The sequence below is a fragment of the Manacus candei genome, unplaced genomic scaffold (assembly GCF_025592945.1).
Source record: "Manacus candei isolate 608988 ecotype Guabito, Panama unplaced genomic scaffold, ASM2559294v1 h1tg000131l, whole genome shotgun sequence".
NCBI lineage: Eukaryota > Metazoa > Chordata > Aves > Passeriformes > Pipridae > Manacus > Manacus candei.
Genome location: NW_026138179.1, coordinates 1,323,391 through 1,348,477, shown reverse-complemented (window position 1 = coordinate 1,348,477; position 25,087 = coordinate 1,323,391). Strand labels below are relative to the sequence as shown.

The 25,087-nt window shown below is 41.1% G+C and overlaps 1 protein-coding gene and 2 long non-coding RNA genes across 3 annotated transcripts in view; 1 reads left to right on the top strand and 2 right to left on the bottom strand.

Annotated features, from left to right (window-relative positions):
- The window catches only part of LOC127462595 (uncharacterized), a 51,144-nt gene extending 49,010 nt beyond the window's left edge, over window positions 1-2,134 (bottom strand). The window contains exon 1 of the long non-coding RNA XR_007900496.1: window positions 1,967-2,134. This is a non-coding gene — a long non-coding RNA (uncharacterized LOC127462595). The remainder of the gene's footprint in view (window positions 1-1,966) is intronic.
- Window positions 2,135-2,411: 277 nt separating this feature from the next.
- PLA2G15 (phospholipase A2 group XV) lies at window positions 2,412-21,327 on the top strand. Its single transcript, XM_051771303.1, has 6 exons — window positions 2,412-2,632; window positions 10,276-10,432; window positions 11,403-11,521; window positions 12,327-12,425; window positions 12,838-13,062; window positions 16,984-21,327. The coding sequence occupies exons 1-6, from the start codon at window positions 2,485-2,487 to the stop codon at window positions 17,493-17,495; spliced, it is 1,260 nt and encodes a 419-aa protein (XP_051627263.1). The 5' UTR covers window positions 2,412-2,484; the 3' UTR covers window positions 17,496-21,327.
- Window positions 13,722-25,087, bottom strand: part of LOC127462596 (uncharacterized) — a 71,182-nt gene continuing 59,816 nt past the window's right edge. The window contains exon 6 of the long non-coding RNA XR_007900497.1: window positions 13,722-13,791. This is a non-coding gene — a long non-coding RNA (uncharacterized LOC127462596). The remainder of the gene's footprint in view (window positions 13,792-25,087) is intronic.

Genomic DNA, 25,087 nt, shown 5'->3' with positions numbered 1-25,087 from the left:
AGCCTGGGCTTGCAGAGCAGGAGGAGTAGCTATTACGTGCTTAGTGGACTTCTCCTGGAAAGGAATTAGATGTAAAGATTTTTAGTGAAGTGTGAAGACCTTCCCAGCTGCCAGAACAGCACAGAGATTTGTGAAGTAAATATTAAGATTGGTTTGAATTGAGTATGGAAATGTGCCTGTGTGACATCTTGAGTAGAATCCATGAGGCAGTGCTTACAGAAACGATACATATGTGATAACCAAGGACACAAATAGGAGCAATTATACTTGTAAATGCTGACAAATGCAGTGTGTACATCAAAAGGCCTGTGTTCTGAGAGGCCTACAGCAGAACTGTCTTAGCAGCAGAAGACCAGCCTTCTGGTAAGGGGAAGATGGCATCAAGTTTACAGAAAATCATAGGGACCATTCCTCTGTCAGCTCTGCAGAAAGAAGACAACAGGCAATGAACTTGTCCAAAATTGACAGAGGGTGAAATTAGGCTGAGACAAAAAAAAAATCATAATAACTGTCTCCTAAAAGGCACAGAAAATCTGTCCCAAAACTGCTTTGATGCCACCCAAGGGAACCCACGAGATGTAGAAGACTTGACAGCTGTCATCCCATGAACCCTGTGTCATAGGACAAGTGATCCTGGCCAGACTATTTGGACATGTGCATTTTGAGGCTTTTGAGTATGAGAGAATGACTGTGCCTGAAAGAAGTTTTCTTTTAAATACTGTTTTACCCTTCCATAAGGTCTTTTTCTGCATTTTGTAACATTTAATTCCTACACCACCTTCCCTGTTGCAATTGGTTTTAGTCAGTCATACTTGCACACGTGGTAGTTTGCTTTAGTAGGAGGTCATTTCATGTCACCACTTGCATGGTGACTAAGCACCTGTCTTTGGGTTTGTTGAATGTAAATACACGAGGTGTGGCTGCTGCCTAGAAAAAAGGCAAGTCTAGATTTAGACTTGGCCTTAGATTCCTTGTATGATTTGTTGCATTTTCCTCCTTGGTCTGATTTCAGGAGAAAGATGTCTCTCCTTCCATGTCAATGCCAAGCCAACATCATTTTTCTAAACTCCTGTCAATAGGCTGTGTATCTGTTTTACCAGATTCTGCCTTCATGCACAGACCTCTGGCATGCCTCTCTTCAGGAATTACAAAAGTTGTTGAATACTGAATTCAGTGAGGTAAGAAAAGTTTCAGTTTTATACCTGATAATGTGTACTTCTACTTGTCTTTTACTCCCACATCTTCATTTGTGACATTGTTCATGCTAGTGTATTAAGCATTCGAGGTAGGAATATTTCTGAAAATTAGTAGACATACTGAGTGATGTAGGGAGCTGTGAAGTAGACACAGTAGTGCCCTTGTTGCAAAGTAACCTTATCAGAAATAGCTTTACCCTGAGCACAAATTGATAACATCTGGTTCAGAATGTGTATTTCCTCAGCAGGAGGAGATATATAAGTGAATCAAGGAAACCTTGTACTGCCCATCAGCACAATCATGACTGATCATGAGATGTGACTGGAACTGGTTCCAAGTTCCGTTTTTTGTCTCTGTTTAGTTTCTGCTTCTGTGGACACCCCTCCTCCTGCCCCTCAGCCGGACACCCGCCCATGACCTGTCAGTCCGGGCACACAGCCCCACTAACCGGGACTGCTGAAGCACAGAGGCCTACAACCCTTCTGGTTTAAATTACTGTAATTACAGGTCTACCTGTACTTGTCACACGTATAGAGGTCTAATGATTTTTTTTTTTCCAGTATTGCCAAATGCTTGATCCCAGGGACACTCTGTACCAACTACCTGTTACGTTACTCGGGTGTTGACTGATCAGATGCCCACTCCCTTGACTGTTTAATACTAAAACGTCCAGTTCTTCCAAGAACTTTTGCTTTCCTTTAAACCATTCTGACCACGCCCCTCGCGCGCTACTTATTTTTAGACATGTTTTGCAGCAAATGCGCCTTACTTTCAGCAGTCACCACGACCACACGAGCGTGGATGTTGTGGTGCGGCCCCAAGGCGCTCGTCCCTCAGCACCGCTCCCTCAGCACCGCTCCCTCAGCGCTCCCTCAGCACCTTTCCTTCAGCGTTCCCTCAGCACCGCTCCCTCAGCACCTTTCCTTCAGCGCTCCCTCAGCACCGCTCCCTCAGCACCTTTCCTTCAGCGCTCCCTCAGCACCGCTCCCTCAGCACCTTTCCTTCAGCGCTCCCTCAGCACCTTTCCTTCAGCGCTCCCTCAGCACCTTTCCTTCAGCGCTCCCTCAGCGTTCCCTCAGCACCGCTCCCTCAGCCCGGGCCGCCCCTCAGGGCTCTCCGGGGCCGTTGGCGGGGCGGGGCCGTTGGCGGGGCGGGGCCGCTCGCGCTCGGCGCTGACGGGGGGGCGGGGCGGGGCGGGGCGGGCGCTTTAGTGCGGGGCCGGGCGGCGGGGCCGCACTCGGCCGGGCCGCGGCAGCGCTGCCGGCCCCGGGGGTATGCGCTGGGGCCATGGCCCCGCCGGCCGGCGCCAGGCTCGTCCCGCGCGCTGCGGGGAGCCCCTTCCTCGGCCTCCTTCTCCTCCTGCTGCTGCTGCCACTGCCGTGCCCCGGCGGGGGAGCGCCGCGCCGCCGGCCCGCGGGGCCGCCCGTGGTGCTGGGTAAGAGCCGGGGGGCGGCGGGGCGGGCGGCGGCACCGCGGGGCCGGGGCGGACCCGCCGGCCCATCGCACACCCCCCGCGGGAGGCGCGGGGGCCGGGGCGCTGCCCGGGCACTGCGGGGCTGCGGGAGCGGGGAGCGGAGCGGCTGCTCCGGGAGCGCCCCGGCAGGTCGGGCCGCGGGGCCGGGCCGGGCAGCGCTCCGGGTGCGCCCAAGTGCACGGCTCGCTTTAGTACACCTCCGGCTCGGTAACGAACGCCAGACCGCGCTGCTTAAGTTTCTCCTCTGTGTGAACCTTCCGTGAAAGAGGCTGGAATCAGACGTGGAAAGAGGAGTGATTGGGTGTTCTAGCAGTCGAGCTACGTGTATTTAAAAAATAATTGGCTCAAACATGAGAAATGTATATTCACTACTGGCCTGTGGTTTCACCTGTTAACACAAAATAGTTTGTATTGAATATATAGGCAATATTCGTATAATAGTTAGTAATATGTGTTAGATGTTTTTTGTATCTATTGATGAGAATTGTAAATAAATTTTAAATGTTTTAATAACTTGTCTACTGAAACTGTAATTCTTAACCATTCCAAGACAGTAAGTGCATTTGGTGGCAGTAGTGTCAGTAGGCAGTCCTGTGAATGTATTCAGTATGCCGCACATTCTTATTATGCGATTAGTCTTAATGGTAAGGGGGGAAGAAAAAGTAAGAAAATGGGAAAAATATTGGGAAAAGGATAGTCAGTGGCATGCTGTTCAGTTTGAGCTCCATTTCTTGATAATAATTTAGGCTCTGATGTTAACTGTATTAGTACTGTTACAGACTTCTGACATAAAAGGGTAAATTCTAACACAGCATCTTCAAAAATGTTCTTGTTATCTCAGGAACAAGGTGTATGAATCCACAGTTCTTAATAGACTGCTGAACTGACTGACAGGATGTAGATTTGGAAGTAGAAACTGCAAAGGGATGTCCTAAGGGTTGGGAGTTGAAACCTGAACAAAAGTTCTTTGAATTCTGCCTGAGGAAGCTAGAAACAATCTTTTATCCCATCTTTCCACTCCATAATGCTGGGTTTTAGTAATAGGCCTTGGCACTTGCTTCAGCACAAGCTTCTTGATGACAAAGGTGATAGTGTGTTAGTTGCTGATCCAATATTGAACTCTAGCTGTGAAGGAATCAAAGATTTGAAAGCAATACTGATTGTAGAAGCGTGGAGTTACTACTGATGGATCTGCTGTAAGTATATATGTTCCCTAAGGATGGTTTTAAGAACCATGGCTGACCTACATTTTCTTAAGAGACCTTCTGGTAAATGCTCTGGCTGAGCACACATTTATCAATGAGTGCTTTACAACAGACTGTCTTGCTGTTGTAAACCAGCAGTTTTCATCAAACACTACGGAACTTGCATCTCTTACTATTCTCTTCAGTGTCTGCATTTTAAAGTTTACTGTTTTCTGCTGCCTGGTCCTCACCTGTCCAGAAGGTGAAAAGTCAGTGGGTTCTAATGTAGTTTTTCTGGGCTGCCTGTATGTTTGAGAAAGCAGGTACTCTTGGGGAGTGATTTGCTGTAACTTCCTATTGTAAAATATTATGTTTTTTTGATTTATAGCAGTTACTCTTGTAACCTGCAGTAAGGGCTTAGTTTTGATTAGACGTGACATGGGCAGTGAAGGTCAAACAAACAAAGGAGAGGAAGGAGTAACTGTCGGTCACCTGCTGGTTCTGGATGAAATGTTCTCATCTTGATTTTAGTTAACTTTTTGTGACCTTTTCTTCACCTTTCTTGCATATGTGACATGTTAAGCTTTTTAGGAATTACTGCCATGAGGATGGTGGAAGGGTTTAGTGGAATTGTTTAGGGAAGCATTCTAAGTGCTGGCTTAACACAGGTGCTTGAGAGAGGGAAGAAAAACCCACATTGCCTGGAAACACAAATGAAAAGGACATCAAAGCGTGTGCAGGGCTACATTATACAGGCCCATACAAGCCTGAGATGATTTTGGAGATGGGAATACAGAATTGATTCCCCTGATTTATCAGGCTGGCATCCAGATTCCTAATTCCTCGTATATGTTCAGTTTTTACATATGTTTTTGTCTTGTAGTAAACAGGATCTCATGATCAAAGCACTTACACTTGGTTTGTTTGGAAGCTAAAACCCTTCAGTAGAAAGAGGAGTTAACAAGTTTGGTCTTATTCTGTGTGTAGCAACACGGCCACCTGATCTGAAAGAATAAAGAAGAGATGCTGTTTAAAGGAATGTTGTCAACATAATGACACTTCATAAGCGTTTTAGACTAGTGATGGTCACAAGACCCAGTGTAGCTTGCTCTCAAACTGTTTTTTGTAATGACCTCACTTTGCAGTTGCAGCCTGTGCTTACCCAACTCACGGAGGAGGAAGCAGAGCAGTAGCTTGCACGAGCATTGCTTGTGGGTAACTATGTTCTGCTGCCCAGGCACCAACAAAAATACTGCCTCAAGAAATCTCACATCTGAAAATACATGAGCTGCATGAATACAACCTGGTAACTCTTGGCCATGGTTGCGATGGCAACAGGTCTCAGGTTTGTAGAGGCCCCTGACTGGCTCAGGTGAAGGGAGGTTCTGTGGAAAGCTGGGCCGGTCCAAGAGCTCAGTGCTCACCCAGCTTTCCTTGTGCCTGCTTATTGGCCACTTTATGGGGTCCTTTGACTTGCTAAAGGGTGAGAAGGTGAACACGTTTAGGAGAAGTGATTAATATGGTGATTGAATTACTTTAGTGGAGCAGCTGGCACAAGGAATGTGGAGAGTGGCACCACACCGTTTGGATTAGGTCGGCTTTTCACCTGGGCTCTGCATCATCAGGGGGCCTTGGTAGCAGGAGCTGCTGTGCCTGGAGCTCGTGTTTGTACATGACAGGGGACCAAACTGGCACGGGTAGTAACTGCCAGCAAAATACTGCAATGCAATTGCTCACTTTTCCCTGAGATTTGGATAACAAAGCATCAAGTGTATTCAGATAACAGTGATTTTACAGAAGAAGAAACAGGCAAAAGTCAAAGCCTTATGTCCAGAATCCTGGCTGAATATCAAGCACAATGCTCATTAAAATCTAGGGTGATTATCTTGGATTCCTCTCTCAAGTGTTTTTGGGGAAAAGGGGACTAATTAAGATACTGATTTGCTTTTGTGCCTTTTTAAAGAGTTTTCTGTTTAGCCAGGACAATATATTTATACAGAAAAATCTCCTTTAAGAACCAAAATAACCCTCCAAATACTTCTGTTCTACTGACAATATCTACTAAATATATACATATTCTGTGCAATTCCTTCTGTGTATCTGCTTCATGTTTACATGAATCATAACTTTTTTGTACTTCAGTTTGGTTATATTCAACAGGCTTGTCTTCTAATGCTTGTGAGAAGTAGTTTATTTTGTGGCTGCTCTTCCTGCATTTTCTCACATAGCCCATGGATAATCACTGCATACTATCTCACGTGTTAGACATTTTTGGAGCTGATAACCCGTCCTTATAAGACCAGCATTGGATTCACTGAACTCTTTACCTTTTACAGCTGACTCAACACAATTACTATATCAATGTTCTGATACCTTCTGCAAACAATTTGTTAGGTACTTGGCTAAAGTTTTCTAGAAAGACACCTAAATGAAGTTTGTTAATAATTGATTTACATGTAAAAGAGCTTTGCCTGTGAATTCCTGCTGACTGCTAATTGAGGTGTGCATGTTTGTATGGTCAGCTGGCTAGATGTCAGGAGTGGTTTAAATGTTTATGCCTCATGTGATCCAAGGTATCTGGAAGTATCATGTGAGATGTTGTTTGCTTTCTTGTTCCTAATTTTAAACACAGGCCTCTTCTGTGGTGTCTGTGAGCTACTTGGAGATGTTCTCCTTAGAGAACTGTGGTCAGAGTTTAACATTAATTTGCCAGGGAAGTTGGAAATTGGTTTGTTTTGAAGGAATGCTAATTTATAGAACCAAAAAGATGACAGTTATTTGAGGAAATTATGCCAGTTAAAAAGTTATAATAGTTGATAAATACTCAAAAGCATTTGCATTTCAGATAAAAGTAGTAAAAAAAGTATCAATTGATGGTCTTTTTTTTTTAATCCCACACATGCACACAAAAAATAGCCCAGCCCCCAACCCCATTATTATGTAGGCACTATTTTTAATTATTATTTTATTTTTCTTAACAGATAAAATGTGAGATCCTCCTATTCAGGGGGTTTGTTGAATGATCATTTGTCTTTGTTATCTGAGCAGTATTAAGACAAGTCACTGTAAAGGTGCAGTTTGCTCATAGTCTTTTGATGGGAACTGTGAATCTGTCACTAAGACTTAAGGATAGTGATAGGCATGAGTATGGATGTGTCCTAGAGCTGATTGTTGTAATTCACAGGCTTGGAAAAGTCCGAGGCCACTCTTAAACTCGAATGAAACTTGTAAATGTGCTTTCCATAAAGTGTAAACATACAAGAACCCATCCCAAAAGGAGATCTACTTGTTCTGTCAGGGCAGATAAGATGAAAAAAATCAGCCAAGGATACTATAATATTGGAAATGAATTGGGTTCATCAGTGTATTGGAATGAGTTCTGTTGGGATTACTGTCTGTGAAAAATGAGAATGTGCTAGAAATCTGATGGAAGTGCCTTTTTTTTTTTTCCTGAATATGGAATCTCATATTTCCAAATGTTGTAGTTCAGAAATCAAGAGAGGAATTACACAACTGCAAGCTGGGAAGCAAGGGTACTGCTGAAGATCTTTTCTTGGACATCCAGTTTTAACTAGTGCTGATGTATTTGCAGAACTCCCCTTGCCAGTTATTTTGGGATCAGTCTGCAGGCTTTAAAAAGTATGAACTTTATGTAATGTTTCCAGCAAAAAGGCTTAGAAACTACAGATACTGGTAGATGAGAGGATGAGGAGAAAAATTGCTTAAAGATAACTCTGCCCACAGATGCTTTCTCTGTATGGCCTGAAAGCAAAGGGAAAGATGTTTTTCTACTGCTTTTAAATTACATCATAGAAAATTTGGAAAGGTATGCCCTTAATTTACAGAATTAATCTTCAATGTGATATTTTTTAACCTGTTACTTATCAAAAAGCCACCAAGTAGTTCTCCAGCCAAAAGGTAAATCATTAACACTGTTAAACTGGGTGGGTTGAGGACTGAAGATCTTGCATATTTCTTTCCATAATCTCAAAAATCAAAATTTGTATTTTATTTCCTATAGCTTCATCATGAACCCTCTTCAGCTTGCAAATATACTTTAGAAATAAAAACCCCAAGCTGTGAATTATGGTGATTAGCAGTTTCACTGTTAATATGGAAATGTAAATATGACAGGCATTTTTGTTAATCCCTGCTTTATAAATAATCAGGCCTCATACATGTACACGAGAATTTATTTTTTGACTCCAGGATGTATCTTGGCACAGGTGGGACTTGTCCCTTATCTTTTGTTTAGAATTGCAGAAATCGCCATTTTTCATCTTGTTCTTTATCATCCCTTGAGTAAAAATCAGTATGTCATGTTTCTCATCCTCTGCCCTGAACTGGACACAGGAGCACAGCCTCTGTCCTCAAGAAACTTGAAGATAAAATATCTTAACTAAATTAAACTTGCACTTAATCTAAGATTACTCCATTAAGTCCAAGTGAGACTTTGTACAGTTTCCTGCTTTCAGCACTTTTGTTGGTAAATGTATCTTGATTATAATTTTTAACTTCTTCAGTTGTGAGTTTGCCTACTCTGAGCAGGACTTGCTGAGGTTTTTTGACTGCACTCGCTCATCAGCAAGTCCTTCAAACTCCAGCTGTTTGTCTAAGTCTTTGAAAGGTATCTTTGCTGGAAGAATTTGATTTTTACCCAAGGAAATGAGATTCCAGGATAGAACAAAATGTCACTCTTCTTTGTTTTGCATTGAAACCGAAGGCAAAATCAACCTGTTCCGTCCTTGGCAGGTCTGCTGCTGAAACTGCCAGTCACCAATGATTGATATAAATAGAATTACATTCTGTTCCTTTTCTAATTAAAAACACTGATACAGCAGAGGCACGACACTGGAACAAGCTGTTGCCTTAGTTTTCTAAGCAATAACTAAGTAGCATTTTGTGAGGTTACAAGACTGAACTTCAGTAAACTCTTTCTAGGGTGTGATGCAATCCTATAATCTCCCTTACTATGCTTTCCGGCATATCAGTCCTTGAAATATGACCTAAAATAAACCATGGTCAGCTACTGGGACTCTTAACGTTTCACTTAAGGCTACAAAAATAACACCATTAGAAACCTAATGAGAAAGTAGGGGTAGTTAATAAAGAAATCCTTGTGGTGAGGCATAATCTGCAGTGGTTAGGGAGTGTTTTGGACTGTGGTTGTCCAGGTCTGTAGTTTGAAATTCTATCCTCTTTCAGTTCTGCAATAAGTGTTTCTCTAAAAGCACAGTTAAATTAAATGTTCCACTAAAAGATATCTATTTCCTGAAGCTATTGCTAAGTATTAGTGTTTTATAGAGCTTAAACTGTTTTGATTAAGTAACTTACTGGGGGGTGGGTGGAGGGGGGACACAACTGTATGGGTTAGAAATTAAAAAACTTCAGAACTAAACATCAGCAAGTAAATAGGATACAGTTGTGCACACCCCAAAAAGGTGGCTGTGTGGAGCTGAAAGAGGCTGGGAAAACCCTTAAGAAGGGCCTTCCTTCTAAATTTTTCTCACATAGAAAAACTTTTCAGATGCCGAAATGTTTTTGCCTTTCTGTTTTTTGAGGAAAAAATGATTAACCATAACAGAATGTAAGACGTTTCTCTGAAAACTGTAAGAATGTTTTGTTAAGTATTTTTCTAATTTAGAAAAATATTCCTGTTTCCATCTAGCATTTAAAAAAAAAAAGAAAAATAAACCTCAGTCAAAGGAATACTGGCATTTAGTATATGCCTCAAGAAAGTGCAATTACAAGACCGAGTATTACTGTTGTAATGCATACGAAGGAAAAAAGTGAGGAGCAATACTGTTGTTGCATCCAAGCCTGCATGTAAGAGATATGAAACTGTATTTTGACATTGTTAGCCAACTACATCTTGTGTTGCAAAAGTGTGGTTGGAGGTGAAGAAGGGAAGATAAAATATAAATGGATCTTTTACTTTTTATGTTTTTAATCTCAAAGTGATAGTTTGCAGGCAACTGTTTAAAGAGAAAAAAGACTTTTATATGCAGTTGTGACACTGAAGAAAAAGTTCTTTCAGAAAGATTGTTTGTACTTTAAAACACAGATAATTTTGGTAATGTCCAAGGCAATCTTTGTTTTTCGTACCAATGGGCTAATGTGACATGTTCCTTTATAGTCCTCTCTTGGAAGTTATGAACTGTTGATCCAGAATTATTCTATGTAATGATTCCTCAGGTACTGATTCTTTAAAATTTAAGTATTTTCAGTGGAAAATGTACGTGTAGTACTTTCTTCCTATATAATTTTTTTTTTCCAGTTACAAAATTTTATAGTGTCTCTGGATGCAGTGATGATGCAAATGAGGGCTACAGTATTTAGATAGTATATTGCAATGTAAAATGTTATTTGCTTTAATTGTCTCCCTTTTATATTTTCCTCTTTCCTTTTTATATATTTCAGTTCCAGGCGACTTAGGTAATCAGTTGGAAGCAAAGTTAGATAAGCCATCAGTAGTGCACTATCTCTGCTCTAAGAAGACAGACAGTTATTTTACACTCTGGCTGAATCTGGAATTGCTTCTGCCTGTCATCATTGATTGCTGGATTGACAATATCAGGTAAGACCAGAAACATTGCTCTTTGCAGTTAGTGCCTTTCCTCAGGCTGACGTGCAGAATGGCTGCCTTAAACTCTCTCTGCTGATTCAAGACTAGTGAGAGAAATGGCTTGGAATTCTGCTGGGACTAACAGGAGAATTCTGAAGGTGTGGCTCTGTTGTGTCTGAGCCAGCTGTTCATCACTGATGAGGAACAGAGGTTCTCTTGGCTTCTACTTTCTCTCCTACCAGTTACCCAGTGTAGGTTGAGCACTTCTCAGGCACCTTTGTGGGCTTTCCTCAAGAGAATGTTTTCTGCTCCTTTTGGAGCCAGACTCTTCTTGATGCTGCCCAGCAACAGGACAAGAGGCAATGGGCAAACTGATACCTGGGAAGTTCCACCTGAACATGAGGAAGAACTTTGCTGTGCAGTGACTGTGCTCTGGGACAGATCACCCAGACAGGGAGTGGAGCCTCCCTCACTGGAGATATTCCAGAACCATGTGCCATGTGCTTTAGGGAGCCCCTGCTTGAGCAGGGAGGTTGGAGCAGATGACCCACTGGTCTCTTTGGGTCCTGCCTATTTTGTGATGAATTCCTGAGGTTTGGAGGAGGCAGGGGGAAGGTGGTACCTCAGGCAGCTCAGAGGGGACAGGCAGGAGGAACGTGAGCTTGAGCTTCTGCCGGCACTGTGTCATTAGGAACAGACTCCTGGGCAGCTGAGACCAATTTCTACCACAAGACACGTGGAAATGACTGGTTTGGATCATGTTTCATGGAATATTCTGAGTTGGAAGGAACCCACAAGGATCATCAAGTCCAATCTCTGGCCCATACAGAGACTGAACCCACAACCTTGGTGTTATTAGCAGATAGGGTCCTTTACAGGCAGCCCTAGAAGTCTCTTTCCAGTACAGCTGAGAGGTCTCATGTGGAAATGCAACAGGTTTCATGGGGTTTTTCTCTATTTTTTTTCTTCCCCTCTGCCCCAGGCTGGTGTATAATCGAACAAGTAAGATTACAGAACCACCAGATGGAGTGGATATCAGAGTCCCAGGATTTGGGCAGACGTTTTCCTTGGAATTTCTTGACCCGAGTAAAAGGAGCGTTGGTATGTACAAGGATTGCTCTTTAGGGAGCTGCAGTGTGCTTAATGATCTGCACCAGATGAGCCTTATAACTAGAAGAGGGTCACCTTTAAAGTTCTCCACTTCAGGGACTGTGTAATAAACATCCAAGACTAATGAGTGAGGTTCTGCTCAAAACTTAGATATGACTGTGATGCTCAGTAGGATATTATGACACTGTTTCTAGATGCATTTAGTTGTGGTAATGCTTAAATCCTGTGTGTCAAAGCTTGGAATATGTGACATCTTTCAATATGCAGTCTGTAACTGTTTCCCTTATTTGCTATTAAAGTGTTATGTTCAGTTACTTCAGTCTTAGTCCTCTACCTGAGAGATATAAAAATAGTTTTGTGGTAGTTTCCAGAATTCTGCCCTGGGGTTTGCAAGAATAAATGTTGAAGTCCAGGCCAACCTTTATGAATTTGTATTATACCCTGCCTGAAGTTAATTGGCAATCAGCAAAAGTTAGGACTCTAATGTAATAACTTCTGAGGTGTTTTCTTTACAGTTCAGGAGTAAATTTTTCTCTACTGAGTAAAATTTATCCCCTCTGTGTATACTAGATTTTGCTGCCAAAATTTTTGAGAGATCAGCCACCGAGTAAGAAGTGTTAATAGCAGCATTCCCTCGATTTTGGGGGATAGTGGCACATCTCATTTTGTTTCATGTGCATGTAGCTTCCTGCAGTTTTAATGTGTGCATATATAGTATCAGAGGTAATGCCTCCAAAGGGAGTTTGTAACACTAACCTTGTTACTGTTCTGTTTTTCTCTTATCTGTTGTCTACAGGAAGCTACTTTTATATGCTGGTGCAGAGTTTAGTAGACTGGGGCTACAAACGTGATGAAGATGTAAGAGGAGCACCTTATGACTGGCGAAAGGCACCAAGTAAATAACATACTGTTACTTGAACAAAATTTTGCCTCTCCTAGCCAGCACCTATGTTTTGAGTCTCTTCTCCCATCCTGTAAAATCATACTTAATTTTGACTGGTTCTTGGGGCCTGGGCACTCCCGGACCCAGACGTGAGCTCATTGTTGTGGTTTCTTTTTTTTTTTTCCCCCTCTTTAAACGACTTGCCACTTAAAACTTCCTTAAAAACAGAGCAAAACAACAGAAACCCCCCACACTACCAAAGCACATGCCCACAAACCCCACCCTCCTCCCACTTAATATTGGAATTTATAAGCTCTGTAATATGAATTCCATAGACAGTTTAATGCAATTATTTAAAAGCTTATGGTTTTAAAGTTTAGCATTCACAATTAATAATTCTAACTGTGTAATCTGTATGTTTTAGATGAGAATGGAGACTATTTTGTGGCACTTCGCAAGATGATCGAGTTAATGTATGAGCAGTATGGAAGTCCTGTTGTCTTAATTGCCCACAGTATGGGTAATATGTACACCCTGTACTTCCTCAACCAGCAGACTCAGGATTGGAAGGACAAGTACATCAAGGATTATGTGTCACTGGGCGCTCCCTGGGGAGGGGTGGCTAAAACTCTCCGTGTGCTGGCCTCAGGTGGGTACCTGGGGTTGGCACTGCCTTTGGTGCACAGTGCATGGTACTGAACTAGCCTGGGAACTCTGAGATTGGAAGAGGAGAGGTTAAGGTACTACAAAGGTAAAAATATTTTTCCTAAGTGATGACAACTTGCTGTGTCAAGCCTTGAGACCAGACTGTCATTCTTCCTATTTGTGGGAGTGGACCGAATTTATCCCCATCCTGTAACCAGGAGCTATGTCCCCTCTTGACCCCTCCTGACCTCTTTTCTGCAGATTGTTCTGTCATCTGCTGTTTGGCCTCATGCTTTCTATTTCTGTCACTTCTGCCCCCAGCCTGATTGCTCTGTTCAGGATTGCAAAGCTAACAGGGACTCCAGAGCATTCCAGAGTTTCCTTTGATTCAGGATCACAGCTGCCTGAGGTTGACATTAAGGGAAACTTGTAGACATGGCAGTGAAGTGGTGCCTACAGTGTAAATGGCAGGTGAAATTTGTAACACTGCTGACTGAGGTCTGAGATTTAGCACACTGGATATGCTTGAGACTAAAAAAAAAACTGAATAAAGCATAATGTATTACACTAATTAACTGCAAATGACTGATGGAAAATGTTCACTTACCCCATCATGTGATACCATAATGATGTCATGTGCTTTGGCATTTAGTTCTTGATGATTCTGGTTTGGTTTTGTAGCTTACTTCTGACTTGTTAGCTTTGGATATCACTATCTTCTTCCTAATCAAAGCTGACATGAAAAATTGGACTTCATTGAAATGCAAAACACACAGCAAGTGTCAGCCTTGCATGGACAGAGCAAAGAATACTTTGCTTAGCAAAGGCATTTGAGTGTGAACAGTTGTGCACTACTCTGTAACTAATTAGAAAACTTAACTCAATACAATCATCCAATTTACACATTGTTAAATGTGCTGCAATGGCACTGTAAAAATTGATTTCCCTTTTCCCACAGGCTTCATCTGACATATTTGCATGCTACAGAAATGGCAGGAAGTAAGCAATGTTAATATTAGCTGTATAAAATTATACATGATTATATAAAATTCCAGAGTCCTTGATTTCTGTTGGATTAAACTTTTGTGCTTTGTACCTTGTTTATCCTTTATAATGCATTTCATCCAAAATGGCTAGTTATACAAATGCTTCATGAATAGTTAAATTTCTACTGAAATGTAGTCATATTCTGATCTGTATGTCTGTTGTACTGAAGTCCATGTTTTTTGAGCAGAAATTTAAGAATCATGTAGGAAAGTTAAATGGGCAGTACCTAATCTCAGAGTGCAGTTTTAGGCTAGTCCTATCTCAAATACCTGTAAGTAAGGCACCACCACCAGGCATCAACACTTGGATTACATTAGTCTATTAAAGAGTTTCTAAGATTAGCAGGGTTAGTTTGTAGAAGAATTGTTGCTTTAAAGAAATGTACTGCATTTCTTCAGGAAAGACAAGGCACGCTATGAATGCATTCTTTCTGCTTCCATTCCTGGTTATAAAATGTAATGACCAGGAACTTCATGTCAAATCCAGTTGTGTTGTCAAAGTGGTAAACGGGACACGGTGGAATTATTTTCAGTAGATTTTCTGTGATACTTTCAGCTACTTATTCATGTGCTTTGCAGGCTCAATACTTGTATCATTACAGTTGCAGTGCCAATAAAGTGAGGATGTTCCTCCTACAGCAGGCAAAGGCACAAAGTTCGCTGTGGTGGCTTGGTTCTGATTTTTGTCAGGTTGAAATACGAGCAGTGTCTTCCTTAGACCTAATATTTTGTTCACTATAATACGAGTGTTGTGCCTGCTGTCTTAATTAAATGTGGTCTTGACCACATGGTAGGGCCTCACTTCAGAGAAAAGTACTTGATAAGCACTTTGTACCAGTTCTGTAAGAGAAGGCTGCAATAGTCAAGTTCTGTGTCTGATTATTCGACTGGAAATAAATTTTGTGCACAGTCCTCTTATTGTTCCGTTCAAACTCGGGCTTTCTTTGCTGAGAACTGCCAAGCAGTATGCAGTAACTTGGTGGTGGGAGTGCACAGTTAAGTACTGCTACCACACAGTAATATGAGACAGGTTTTTTGGGACCTTGGTGATTCTTGCTGTGCTCTTTGGAGTTTCCTTTATCTGTTTCAGACTTATGCCAACAATGTCTCCATGTACTCCTGAAGCTGCATTAAAGATTGTGCTTTATGTCTCCTTGCTGAAGCACTAGTGCCACCTTATGGAATTGAAATAGCACCAGAGTGTATTTTTCAGGAATAGTGGTTTTGGTTTCAGCACTTCAATTTTTATAGCATGGTTGACCTGGACCATTACATGCTGTAACCACCTATAATAATGGAAAATCTGATTCAAAGTTCAGCTGACAAAGGAATTGAGGTGTGCCAGCCAGGGTGATGGTGAAAATGAGAAAAACAAACTTTGGTCTAAGCTTTTTTTTTTTTAATTTTTTTTTGGTTTGGTTTGGTTTGGTTGTTGTTCTTTTTTGGGTTTTTTTTTGTTTGTTGGTCTGGTTTTTTGGGGGGAGTGGTGTTTAAATAAAAATAAATTGTTTCTAGTCATCACTATATCATCCACTTATGAAGCAGCTTTTAGTTTTGTGATGATGCAAGAACAGCTGTTAAAACATGAAGAAAGATATATATATAAATTATAACTTAATAATGTGTTAGTTTGAGCCATCTTTGGAATGAACTGCTAAGAAAACAGTTGTCTTGATCTCTACAAAATTCAAGAATGATTTGGTCAGACAGTAGCTCTGTAAAAAGAGTAAATCTAAATTTGGTAAAAAGATAGCAAATTTGTGGTTTATTTGATATCAGATAACTTAATACCTTTATTGATAATGAGCTAAGCTCTAGCCCTTCAGATTAACATTATATAAAAATGTAATGCCTTGTAAAAGCTTGGCCAGCTGAAAACATTTACCAAGTATAGTCGTTATCAACTGTTTTTTGAAGAATTGTGGTTTTATCTGCCCCTCTCTGGCAAAGATGTAGTTTATGTTACCAGAGTAACCAGCTACGAAATATTAGTGCCACATTAGAGAGAACCTGTGTTCTGAGAAGTGCAAGTGTTTTAGCAGTCTTACATGCTGACTGGAAGGGAAGCTGCTGATACTGGCAATTTGTCCTGGTTCCCACCAGAAGTTAACAGGCTCTAGCTCTTCTGTTGAAGTGCTATGCTGAGAGTGAACTGGTCACTGAGGGCAGCACTCTTACTTGATGGCATAAGCAGAGACAGTAACAGTTGCTTCTGTTTCCTTTTATGACAGTTATCTTTTTAGGCCATTAGTAAGAATCTGCCACTTTCTTTCCATTGTACATTTTGTTATGAAAGATGTGCATGAACTGGTAAAATGCTGTGCCAAATGGTAAATAAACAATTTATACCTATCCTGGATGAAATATTGCTACTCTGCTTGTTTTCAATGTAGAAAACTTTAAACATTTCATTAAATCTATAAAGTTTCTTCATGAGTTCCCACAAGTGTGTGGACGTTAGTATTTGCTTATTCTTGAAGCAGAAACATGCTCTAGGTACCAGAAACGCCGTAAAACACATTTTCGGGAAAGCATTTAAGATAAAACCTGCCAACGGTCTAAATAACGCCTAATAAAATCTGATTTCTTACTTGGCCCACACAGGAAATATTTCATCCTTTACAAAGGAGCATATTGGAAGGGCAGCAGTGTTCTTGGTTTAGTTTTTCATCAACTTTTATTTATATTGGTAAGTTTTTAGAGGTTAGTTTACAGAAATTAATTATGGTCATCATAAAGAAGGAAAAACTTTTCAAGTTGTCACTGTAAGCAAAGGGACCAAACTTTTTATCTGTGTTATTGCTGAGTGCTAGTAATTGCTGCCGATTGAGGTTTATGCTTCGCTTTATGTGTAATGGAATTCTACTGTTTTGTCTAAGGTGACAACAACAGGATACCCGTTATCAGTTCACTCAAGATCAGAGACCAGCAGAGATCGGCAGTTTCCACAAACTGGATGCTCCCCTACAACTACACGTGGCCTCCAGACAAGGTGTTCGTGAGCACCCCCACGGCCAACTACACTCTGCGGGATTACGGGCGGTTCTACCGCGACATCGGCTTCGAGGACGGCTGGCTCATGCGGCAGGACACGGAGCCGCTGCTGTTCCGCATGGCCCCGCCGGGCGTGCGCATCCACTGCCTCTACGGCAGCGGCGTGGACACCCCCGACTCCTTCCACTACGAGAGCTTCCCCGACAGGGAGCCGCGCATCCTCTACAGCGACGGGGACGGCACCGTGAACCTGCAGAGCGCCCTGCAGTGCCGCCGCTGGCTGCGCAGGCAGAAACAGGAGGTGCTGATGTTTGAGCTGCCGGGCAACGAGCACATTGAAATGCTCTCCAACGACACGACCATCTCCTACGTCAAGAAGCTGCTTTTTGATCTGTGATAACCTTGTGTTGATAGTTATTTTCCTCACCTGGGATGCCTTCCCTTAAGTATGGGAAAATGCCTTTTAATCCCCTGATATTTAGATATTTGAATTATTTATTTTTCTTTTTTTAAAGGTTGTGTTCAAGAAGTTGTTTGATGTCCTAAATGTTGTTTGTCTCTGATTTGTGTTTATGATGCTTCATGGTATTTTCACATTCTGCAAATTTGATCAAATATGCATTTTGGTGCCTGTGGTGTTGTCCAATGTTCACACGGACTTTCATGCAGAGACTGTGCAGCCCCTCACACATACTACATGGAACCACAGATACCTGAGTCCTTTGTGTGGTCTGTGCAGGTTTGGAGTGGGAGGGTTAGGAAGGATTGCAGTTTTGGATGCCCTTAAGACAAGGGAATGATATTAACCATCTGGAAAGCACAGAAAACTTTTTAAAGGGTCTTGCATGTTCTGATCCCCAGTTCCCAGTACCTTAGTTTGTAAATGCACATGTCTACGAGGTAAGACAGGGAACAGGCCTGCCTGGAACTGTGTTACTGTTGTTGAAATCCAGCTTTCTTTTGCTACAGCTTTTGGGGAAAAATGATAATGTGGGAATTACTTGAAGCTTCTTTATTAGCTCCTTCTGGGTTTTTTAAAAAGAAATTGTTTGCTCATCAACTTGTAGAACCCTGATTACATACAGTCTGGAGTCTGAGGAATTCTCACCCTGTGCTTTATTTATCAGTGAGGGAATGATGCTAAACTGGTTGGTGCCTGTAATAACTGTAGCTGTGTGGAGTAGCACATAAATCAAAGCTAATTGAATACTGGCAAGCAATCTATACAGTATGGAATTACATTTCTGGGTGACAAACGATCTCCTGTAGTGGAAATGGATGGTGGGCAGGATTTCAAAGAGAAGTGAACTTCCTGAAGTGGGGTGGGGAATGGAAGCCAGCATGATGCCACATGGAGTATAAACCTTGCTCTCAGTCAAATACTTCATCTCTGACCCAGCTACTGACCAAGCAGCAATTGGATCAACATTGCACTCCAATGAAAAGAATGTTTTTTGGCTTAAGACTAAAAGTAATTTCCCATTATTTTCATTATTGCTGTTTCAAGAAGTTGGAATATGCTGTTCCTTAAATGTTTCTATAAATTGCTGAACATGCAAATCTGTTAATTTCCTACAGTATTGTTTCACTCAATGTTAAAAAAGAATAATTTCAACTCTGACATCCACAGAAGTGCTGGCCTAAGGGCCATCATATTTACAACCTTGATTACAGAAGTCCTGTTGGAGAAATAGTGTCACCCAGAGATTCTCTTTTGCTTGCTTTAAAACCAGTCATCCAGTTAGACTGCACTTAGTTTTCTGAAAATGCAGTTTAGAATGCTTTCAAAATGCTAGGTTCTCCAAGAAAAGTGTTTTAATAGTTTCAGAAACTTATCAAATTATTAAGGATTTACTACTTAAGAAACTGAAGTTGTCTAAAGGGTCAGGTTTTAACTAATAGCATGCATAAAATGTTTGCTGCCATTGGACATATTGGTAGGACATGTTGAAATGATGGGCTTGAACTCTTGTTATTGTAGAATGGAAACATTTTGGCAGGTTTAAGGTAGGTTTAAGGCTTTAAGTTTTAATTCAGAAATCTCTAAATGCAGAACAACTTGAACTAAGGTCATCAACAAGCTAAATGTCTTCCTAGGTTTTAACTTCCCTATGTAGCTTTATTTCCCCCCTGTCCCACCCTGCCCACATTTTTTTCCTTTACTTATGTTGAGGGAGTATACACATTTTCCTGATTTTTAAAATGGAACAATAATCTTACCCTCAGTTGTCCAGGAACCTACAGTTCAGCAGTAATATTGCCTAGACTTTTCCAGAGTAACTCCAAAACAAAAAAAACCCACAACAAGAAGAAAATAAAAAAAGAAACCCCACAAAACAATGTTTGTTAGCCAGGTGATCTATTGTATGCAGGGCTGTCAGCTGGATAAGCTTCAGGCTTGTGTTCCAAGACTGCTCAAAGATGATAAAGCTCCTCCTTGGTCTGACTCAATTTTTGAATAAATTGTTATACTACTGGTTTACAACTGAAAAAATGAAGGGAAACAGCTCCTTGCAGTCTGTGTTTCTTGCTGAAGTAGAATGCCTGTTACTAAGCACTGGAATGAGTGGAGCTGGAGGCTGGACTGCAGGATACCAGTGTGGGCATCAAGGGATGAAAAAATGAGAAAACAACATAAGTAAATGATTCTTAACCTGATTTGAAGAATGTTTCTAAGCTTCATTTAGATCCTTACCTACTCAGTAGTATTTTCAGTCTCACAGCAAGAATTTAGCTTCAGGGGTTTTTTGTGATTTGAAGTTCCAAAATACATGATTCAAAACAATGCTTGTTCTTTTTATTTTCTTTTCTTTAGTAGTTTTTTAATACTACTTTTTGTGACTGAAAAGAAAAAAAAAGCACAACTCTTATTCTAATTTTGGCAGTCTAATACTGTGTTTCTGAGATCAGTTGACTGTATCTTTTAACATAAAGATTTATAAATCAGCTTTCCATTAGTAGACAAGTCCTTGAGTGTCTCCATAAATAAACTTGTGTTAGTTGATAAGGTAAAATGAAGCTGAAACTTTTTCAAGGCATTTGTTTGTGCTGCTGTTTGTCACTGTAAAGCCTTGTTGTAGGGGAATGTGTGTGCCTGAGTCCTGTGGGAGCACACACAGTGCTTCTGGTGGGACTTGGGTTGGATGTGGTGCATCTGCAGGCTGTAGCTTTATGGCCAGAAGGTGGAATTCTTTTTTCTACCAAATCATCATCAGCCCTTTCGTTGGCAGTTCCTTGCATGTTAGGATGCAGTTCTCATTGGAAGTGAAGCATTATTCCTGGCTGTGTGTTGGGAATGTTCCCTCACCGTGGGGAGAGCACTCAGTGTGTCTGTCACAGCCCTGCCAGGGGCACTGGAGCAGTCGAGATTCCTGGGGGGAGAGCTCTGAAGAAATAAATCTTTAGGGAGAATGTGGCACTTTCAGAAGAGGATTAACTCAGGTGCTTTACCAAGCTGCACAGTTGACATGTTTGAATTTACTGAAGTACCTTTGTTATACCTAATGCACTAATTATGTCTCCATAATTTTTGCTTTGTTTTATTCATCCAGGATGTTTTCAGAAACCAAAACTAGTCTTGAGGACCAAATGTGTTTCTTATTTTTGACAACACGTATCAAAAATGCTGATGAAGCTTTCAGCTGTCATTTTAATACTTCTGAAGAGGTTCAGAGTCACTGTGTGATTCTGTATAAAAACAGAAGACTTCAATAACTAGCAATAATTGCAAAGGATTTGCAGACCAAAGGAAGGAATGTTTGGTATTAAGGTAGTTCTTGGAGCACAGTGTGTTCAAGGCCCTCTGAAATTCAGGGAATGTTTGGCAATGACTTTGCTACACTAACCAGTATTTTGTATGGAACACATTCTGAGACCTGGCATTTTATATGTTCCTGTGTATGAATGCGTTCAATAGATTTGGAATATTTTATTGTCAAATTTGATAATATAAATAAAGTTGATCTAATACAGTTTGTCTCCTGTGGTTAATAATGTGCTGCCTCAGTGCTCAGCTGGAATGTCAACTTGGTGCTGTTTTTCTTTCCCACAGGTTCTTGGTGTCTCTCACGGTAATTACTTATTGGTTCATCTTCTGAGATGTCTTATGATGCATTTGGAGTTCTCTGTTAATTGTCCTAGAATTTATGGAGGTGTGAGACTGAGATTACTCAATTTCTTTTTGTTTGCTTCTTACTTGCTTATGCTTTATTAAAAAAAAGTTTTCAGGGTGCCTTCTGTTCAGGCAATCATTTTGAAATTAGTTCCCTAGCATGATGCCACCAAGGAAAGTTATTAACCTGACCTTAACTCAACGTGTTTTAATGAGAAAAATGCAGCACAGTCTTTCTCATTCAATCTGCCCATTCTCCATTAGAAACAAGCAATGGAGGAGTGCACAGTGCGCTTTGTAAATAGTGGAGGAACTAAATTGAGTCTGAAGTGCCTCATGTCCTGCAGAAATCTCTTTTCTGTACTGAAACAACAGTTCCTGGGGAACTGAATTGAGAGGATTGACACAGTTTGTTCAGATGCTGTTTATTCCAAGACATATCCTGGATGTGAGCCACATTCAGTAATAAGTTCCTGGGGAAAGGAATATGTTTGTGTAGATTTATGCCTTTTGTACTGGTAGATATCTTTGGCAGTCAGTAGCATTAGAGAATTGTGAACCTCAGATAATCCAAAGGTATTAATGTTTCACATATCCTACAGGTTTTCCATTATGGTTTTTTTTCAGCTTGTGTTTGAACAGATAGAACTGACTGGAGGGTGTTTTTAATTCTAGAATGACTGTGATGCTGTGTTTATCTTATGAAGTTGGGAGATGAAAGGTGAGAGGCTTAACAAATACAGTTATACAAGTCCTTATTGTTTTAGTCTTACTGGTTCAGACATATTGTGATTTTCTTCCCCAAAGCTTTGAATACTTTATTTATATCTTTGCTGTACAGGTGGCCTGGTTGACTGATGACATGAATAAGCCTCACAAACCTGACAGGAAGTGTGACTTGGATGGCTTTATGATCTAAATTAACAATGCAGTAGAGGGCAGTAGTATATAACTTACAGAGGGTTTTTTGTGATGTTGAATGGCATCTGTGGGAACTTCACCTGAGAAATATAGGATTAGAGGGAAACAAAGACCTGAGTTTGATATCCACAAAATATTTCCTGTCCTGAAGCAACTGTACATATGCAGACTCTGCTTTTGGAGAAACTTTTTCTATCTGATATTAAAAGCAAGAAACTTCAGCTTGATTCAAAATCTTGAGTAAAACAATCTGAGGCATGAATTATATATCCACTCCCTTCTACATGCTCAGATTAAAGCACAAATTGGACATTGCAACTGCTTGGGGTGGATTGGTGTACAGTACTATGATGTACAAATGAGATCATGTATTTTAAAAAAAAGTGCTGCAAATGCTGCTGGCTCTATTTTCTTATTGCACTGTGGAACGGTGGACAACTCTTGTACCTCAGAGTTTTCACTTTGCTTGTAACCACTGACTCATGCCTAGTAACCTTTCTGGGAAGGCAGAATTATTGACCAAGCTGCAGTTCCATGCATAAGTAAAAATGTCACCTTATGTGAGTGAAGTCATCAAAACAGATGGTAAATTTGACTGCATGAAAATACTGTGCCTGTAGACCAAGTATTCTCATAACTCTTAGTATTTTTGTAATTGAGCTGTGTCTGAGGTCATCAAAGAAAGATTAAGCAGGTTAAGATGAGCCAGGAGCATGGCTATTGTTTTAGCTGTGCTAGCAGGGTCTTTGTACCTGTATGAAAAAGGTGAAAGTAGAATAGAGGAAATCTCAGTAATTCTTACTAAATCCAGACAGGGCTGGCCAGGGCAGTAATAAGGGGTCCCTGCCTATCCACATCACCGGGGCATACAAAACAGGGACCTGCAAGTCCCACACCATGGATTGGCCAACCCTGCTTTACACGGTTCAGGGGTCTGGAAGGACCTTTGGAATGTGGAATTGTGTAGTGAATTGTTAAAGAGGTTTCAGTGACAGTAAAATCAGAAAGCAGAGAATGATATAATCTCTGGTATGCGTGAGAAATCCTCACTTCTGTTGTAACTGCTTCAGTCCTGAGTTCTTGTGGTATTTCTTGTGATGTTTCTAGAAAAAGGCAAGTACTGTTGTCCTTATAAGACTCAGACACAGGTAGTTTGTTCAAATTCCTTTAGGTGGAATCTAATCATGTGCCTTTAACTCCAAAGTTAGTGCTCTTGTCATTAAAGCATCTTCAGTTCCCAGAACAGATCATTTGCTAGAGTAAGGGCAGAGGGGGCAGGCTGCTCTTTGACAGAGGAGAGAATACTGGAGAGAAAGGCCAGGTGAGTGAATGCACTTCCTGCATTACATGTTCCTTGTCAGGAATTTCATCTGCTGAGCCAACTGCAGGTTCCAAAGCAGTTAATCCCATATGAAGATAATGCATCCTTGATTTTTCATCTACTGGCAAATTTTGCAGTATGTGTTACTTCACATTTTCCATGTTTCAATTAAATACTTTAGTACTTTTATACCAGACTACGACACAATGAAGAAAAATGTAAGTAAAATATGACATAGGACATGACAGGACAAGGGGGAATGGCTTCAAACTGAAAGACAGTAGGTTTGGATTGGATATAAGGAAGACATTCTTTAACATGAGGGTGGTGAGGCCCTGGCACAGGTTGCCAGAGAAGCTGTGGTGTCTCATCCCTGGAAGTGTTCAGAGCCAGGTTGGATGGGGCTCTGGCAACCTGGTCTAGTTGAAGGTGTCCCTGCCCATGGCAGGGGAGTTGGAACTAGATGATCTTTAAGGTCCCTTCCAACCCAAAATAGTCTATGAACATAAAAGATAAACCAGCAAACATTCAATTAAAAAATCCCTTAGTCCAGTTTTGGCTCCTAATCCAGTGACACAAACATTCTCCTTCCTGCCTTCCATTCAGACCTTTCCAATCAGGTTTTTGTCACTGAGCCCAAGCTATTTTCCCTTGCTTAAATGGTTAGCAAAATGTCAGCACCTTAAGCAAAAATAAACCTTCCAAAGCCAAACACTGCATGAAAATCTTCCACACAGACAGAAGCAAATCAGTAACAATAAAATGTGATTTACACCTTCTTTTTGGAGGGACACCAAATGCTTTAATAATGGCAAATTAAGTTTAAGAAATCAATGTTTTCTTAGCAGGGTTGCCTATGAAAAGAAAGCAATTAGCTCAGAGCTTAAGGATGTCAGATAATGAGAAAAGAAAGACCTGAAATGTCCAAAGGCAGCAGGGGGAAGTGGGAGGCTGGGCTGATAGAATGATGTCTGTCAGGCTATGATGTATTTGTGTTTGCTTTTAAAATCTACTCCATCAAAGTAGAAGGAAAATTCTGCCTCAGTGAGGGCAGAGGAAACAACAGGTAACTGGCTGGCCTGCAGGCACTGGTGTTTGACTCTCCCATGGCAGAATGTGCTTGGCAAATGCTGACTGAAAGCTGCCTGGGCTCTCAGCTGGCCAGCACACTGATCTGGATTGCTGAACAGGAAGGGCTGGAGCTGTCTGGGAATCCTGAAGTTATCAAATATTTGCACAAAATACACGTATAGATCATTTGCCTTAAGAACATGTTTCTGGTGAGAAGCAGCAAAGAATCTGGATTTACATGTGGAGAAAGAGAAAAGGAGACAAAATATTTGCTCTCTCCACCTAGCTAAAAGTCATGTAGCACTCCCTGTTTCAGAGCCCTGCAGTACTCCTGGTGATTAACCTGCCTGGCTCTGCTCTCTGGGCTTCAGTGCTGAGGATGTCTCAGGTTCCTGGCAGGGAGCTCACCTAAGAGCCATGTGCCTTGCTGTATTTTGGCGTTTTTTCATGTCTTCCATTTTAAGAACACTTTACTTCATCTCCCAGGTCAGACCAGCCTGTGCAATAAATTCAAGGTCATCATGTTTTTCATTGTTCAGCTGGTTTTGTTATTAACTTTCTGAGG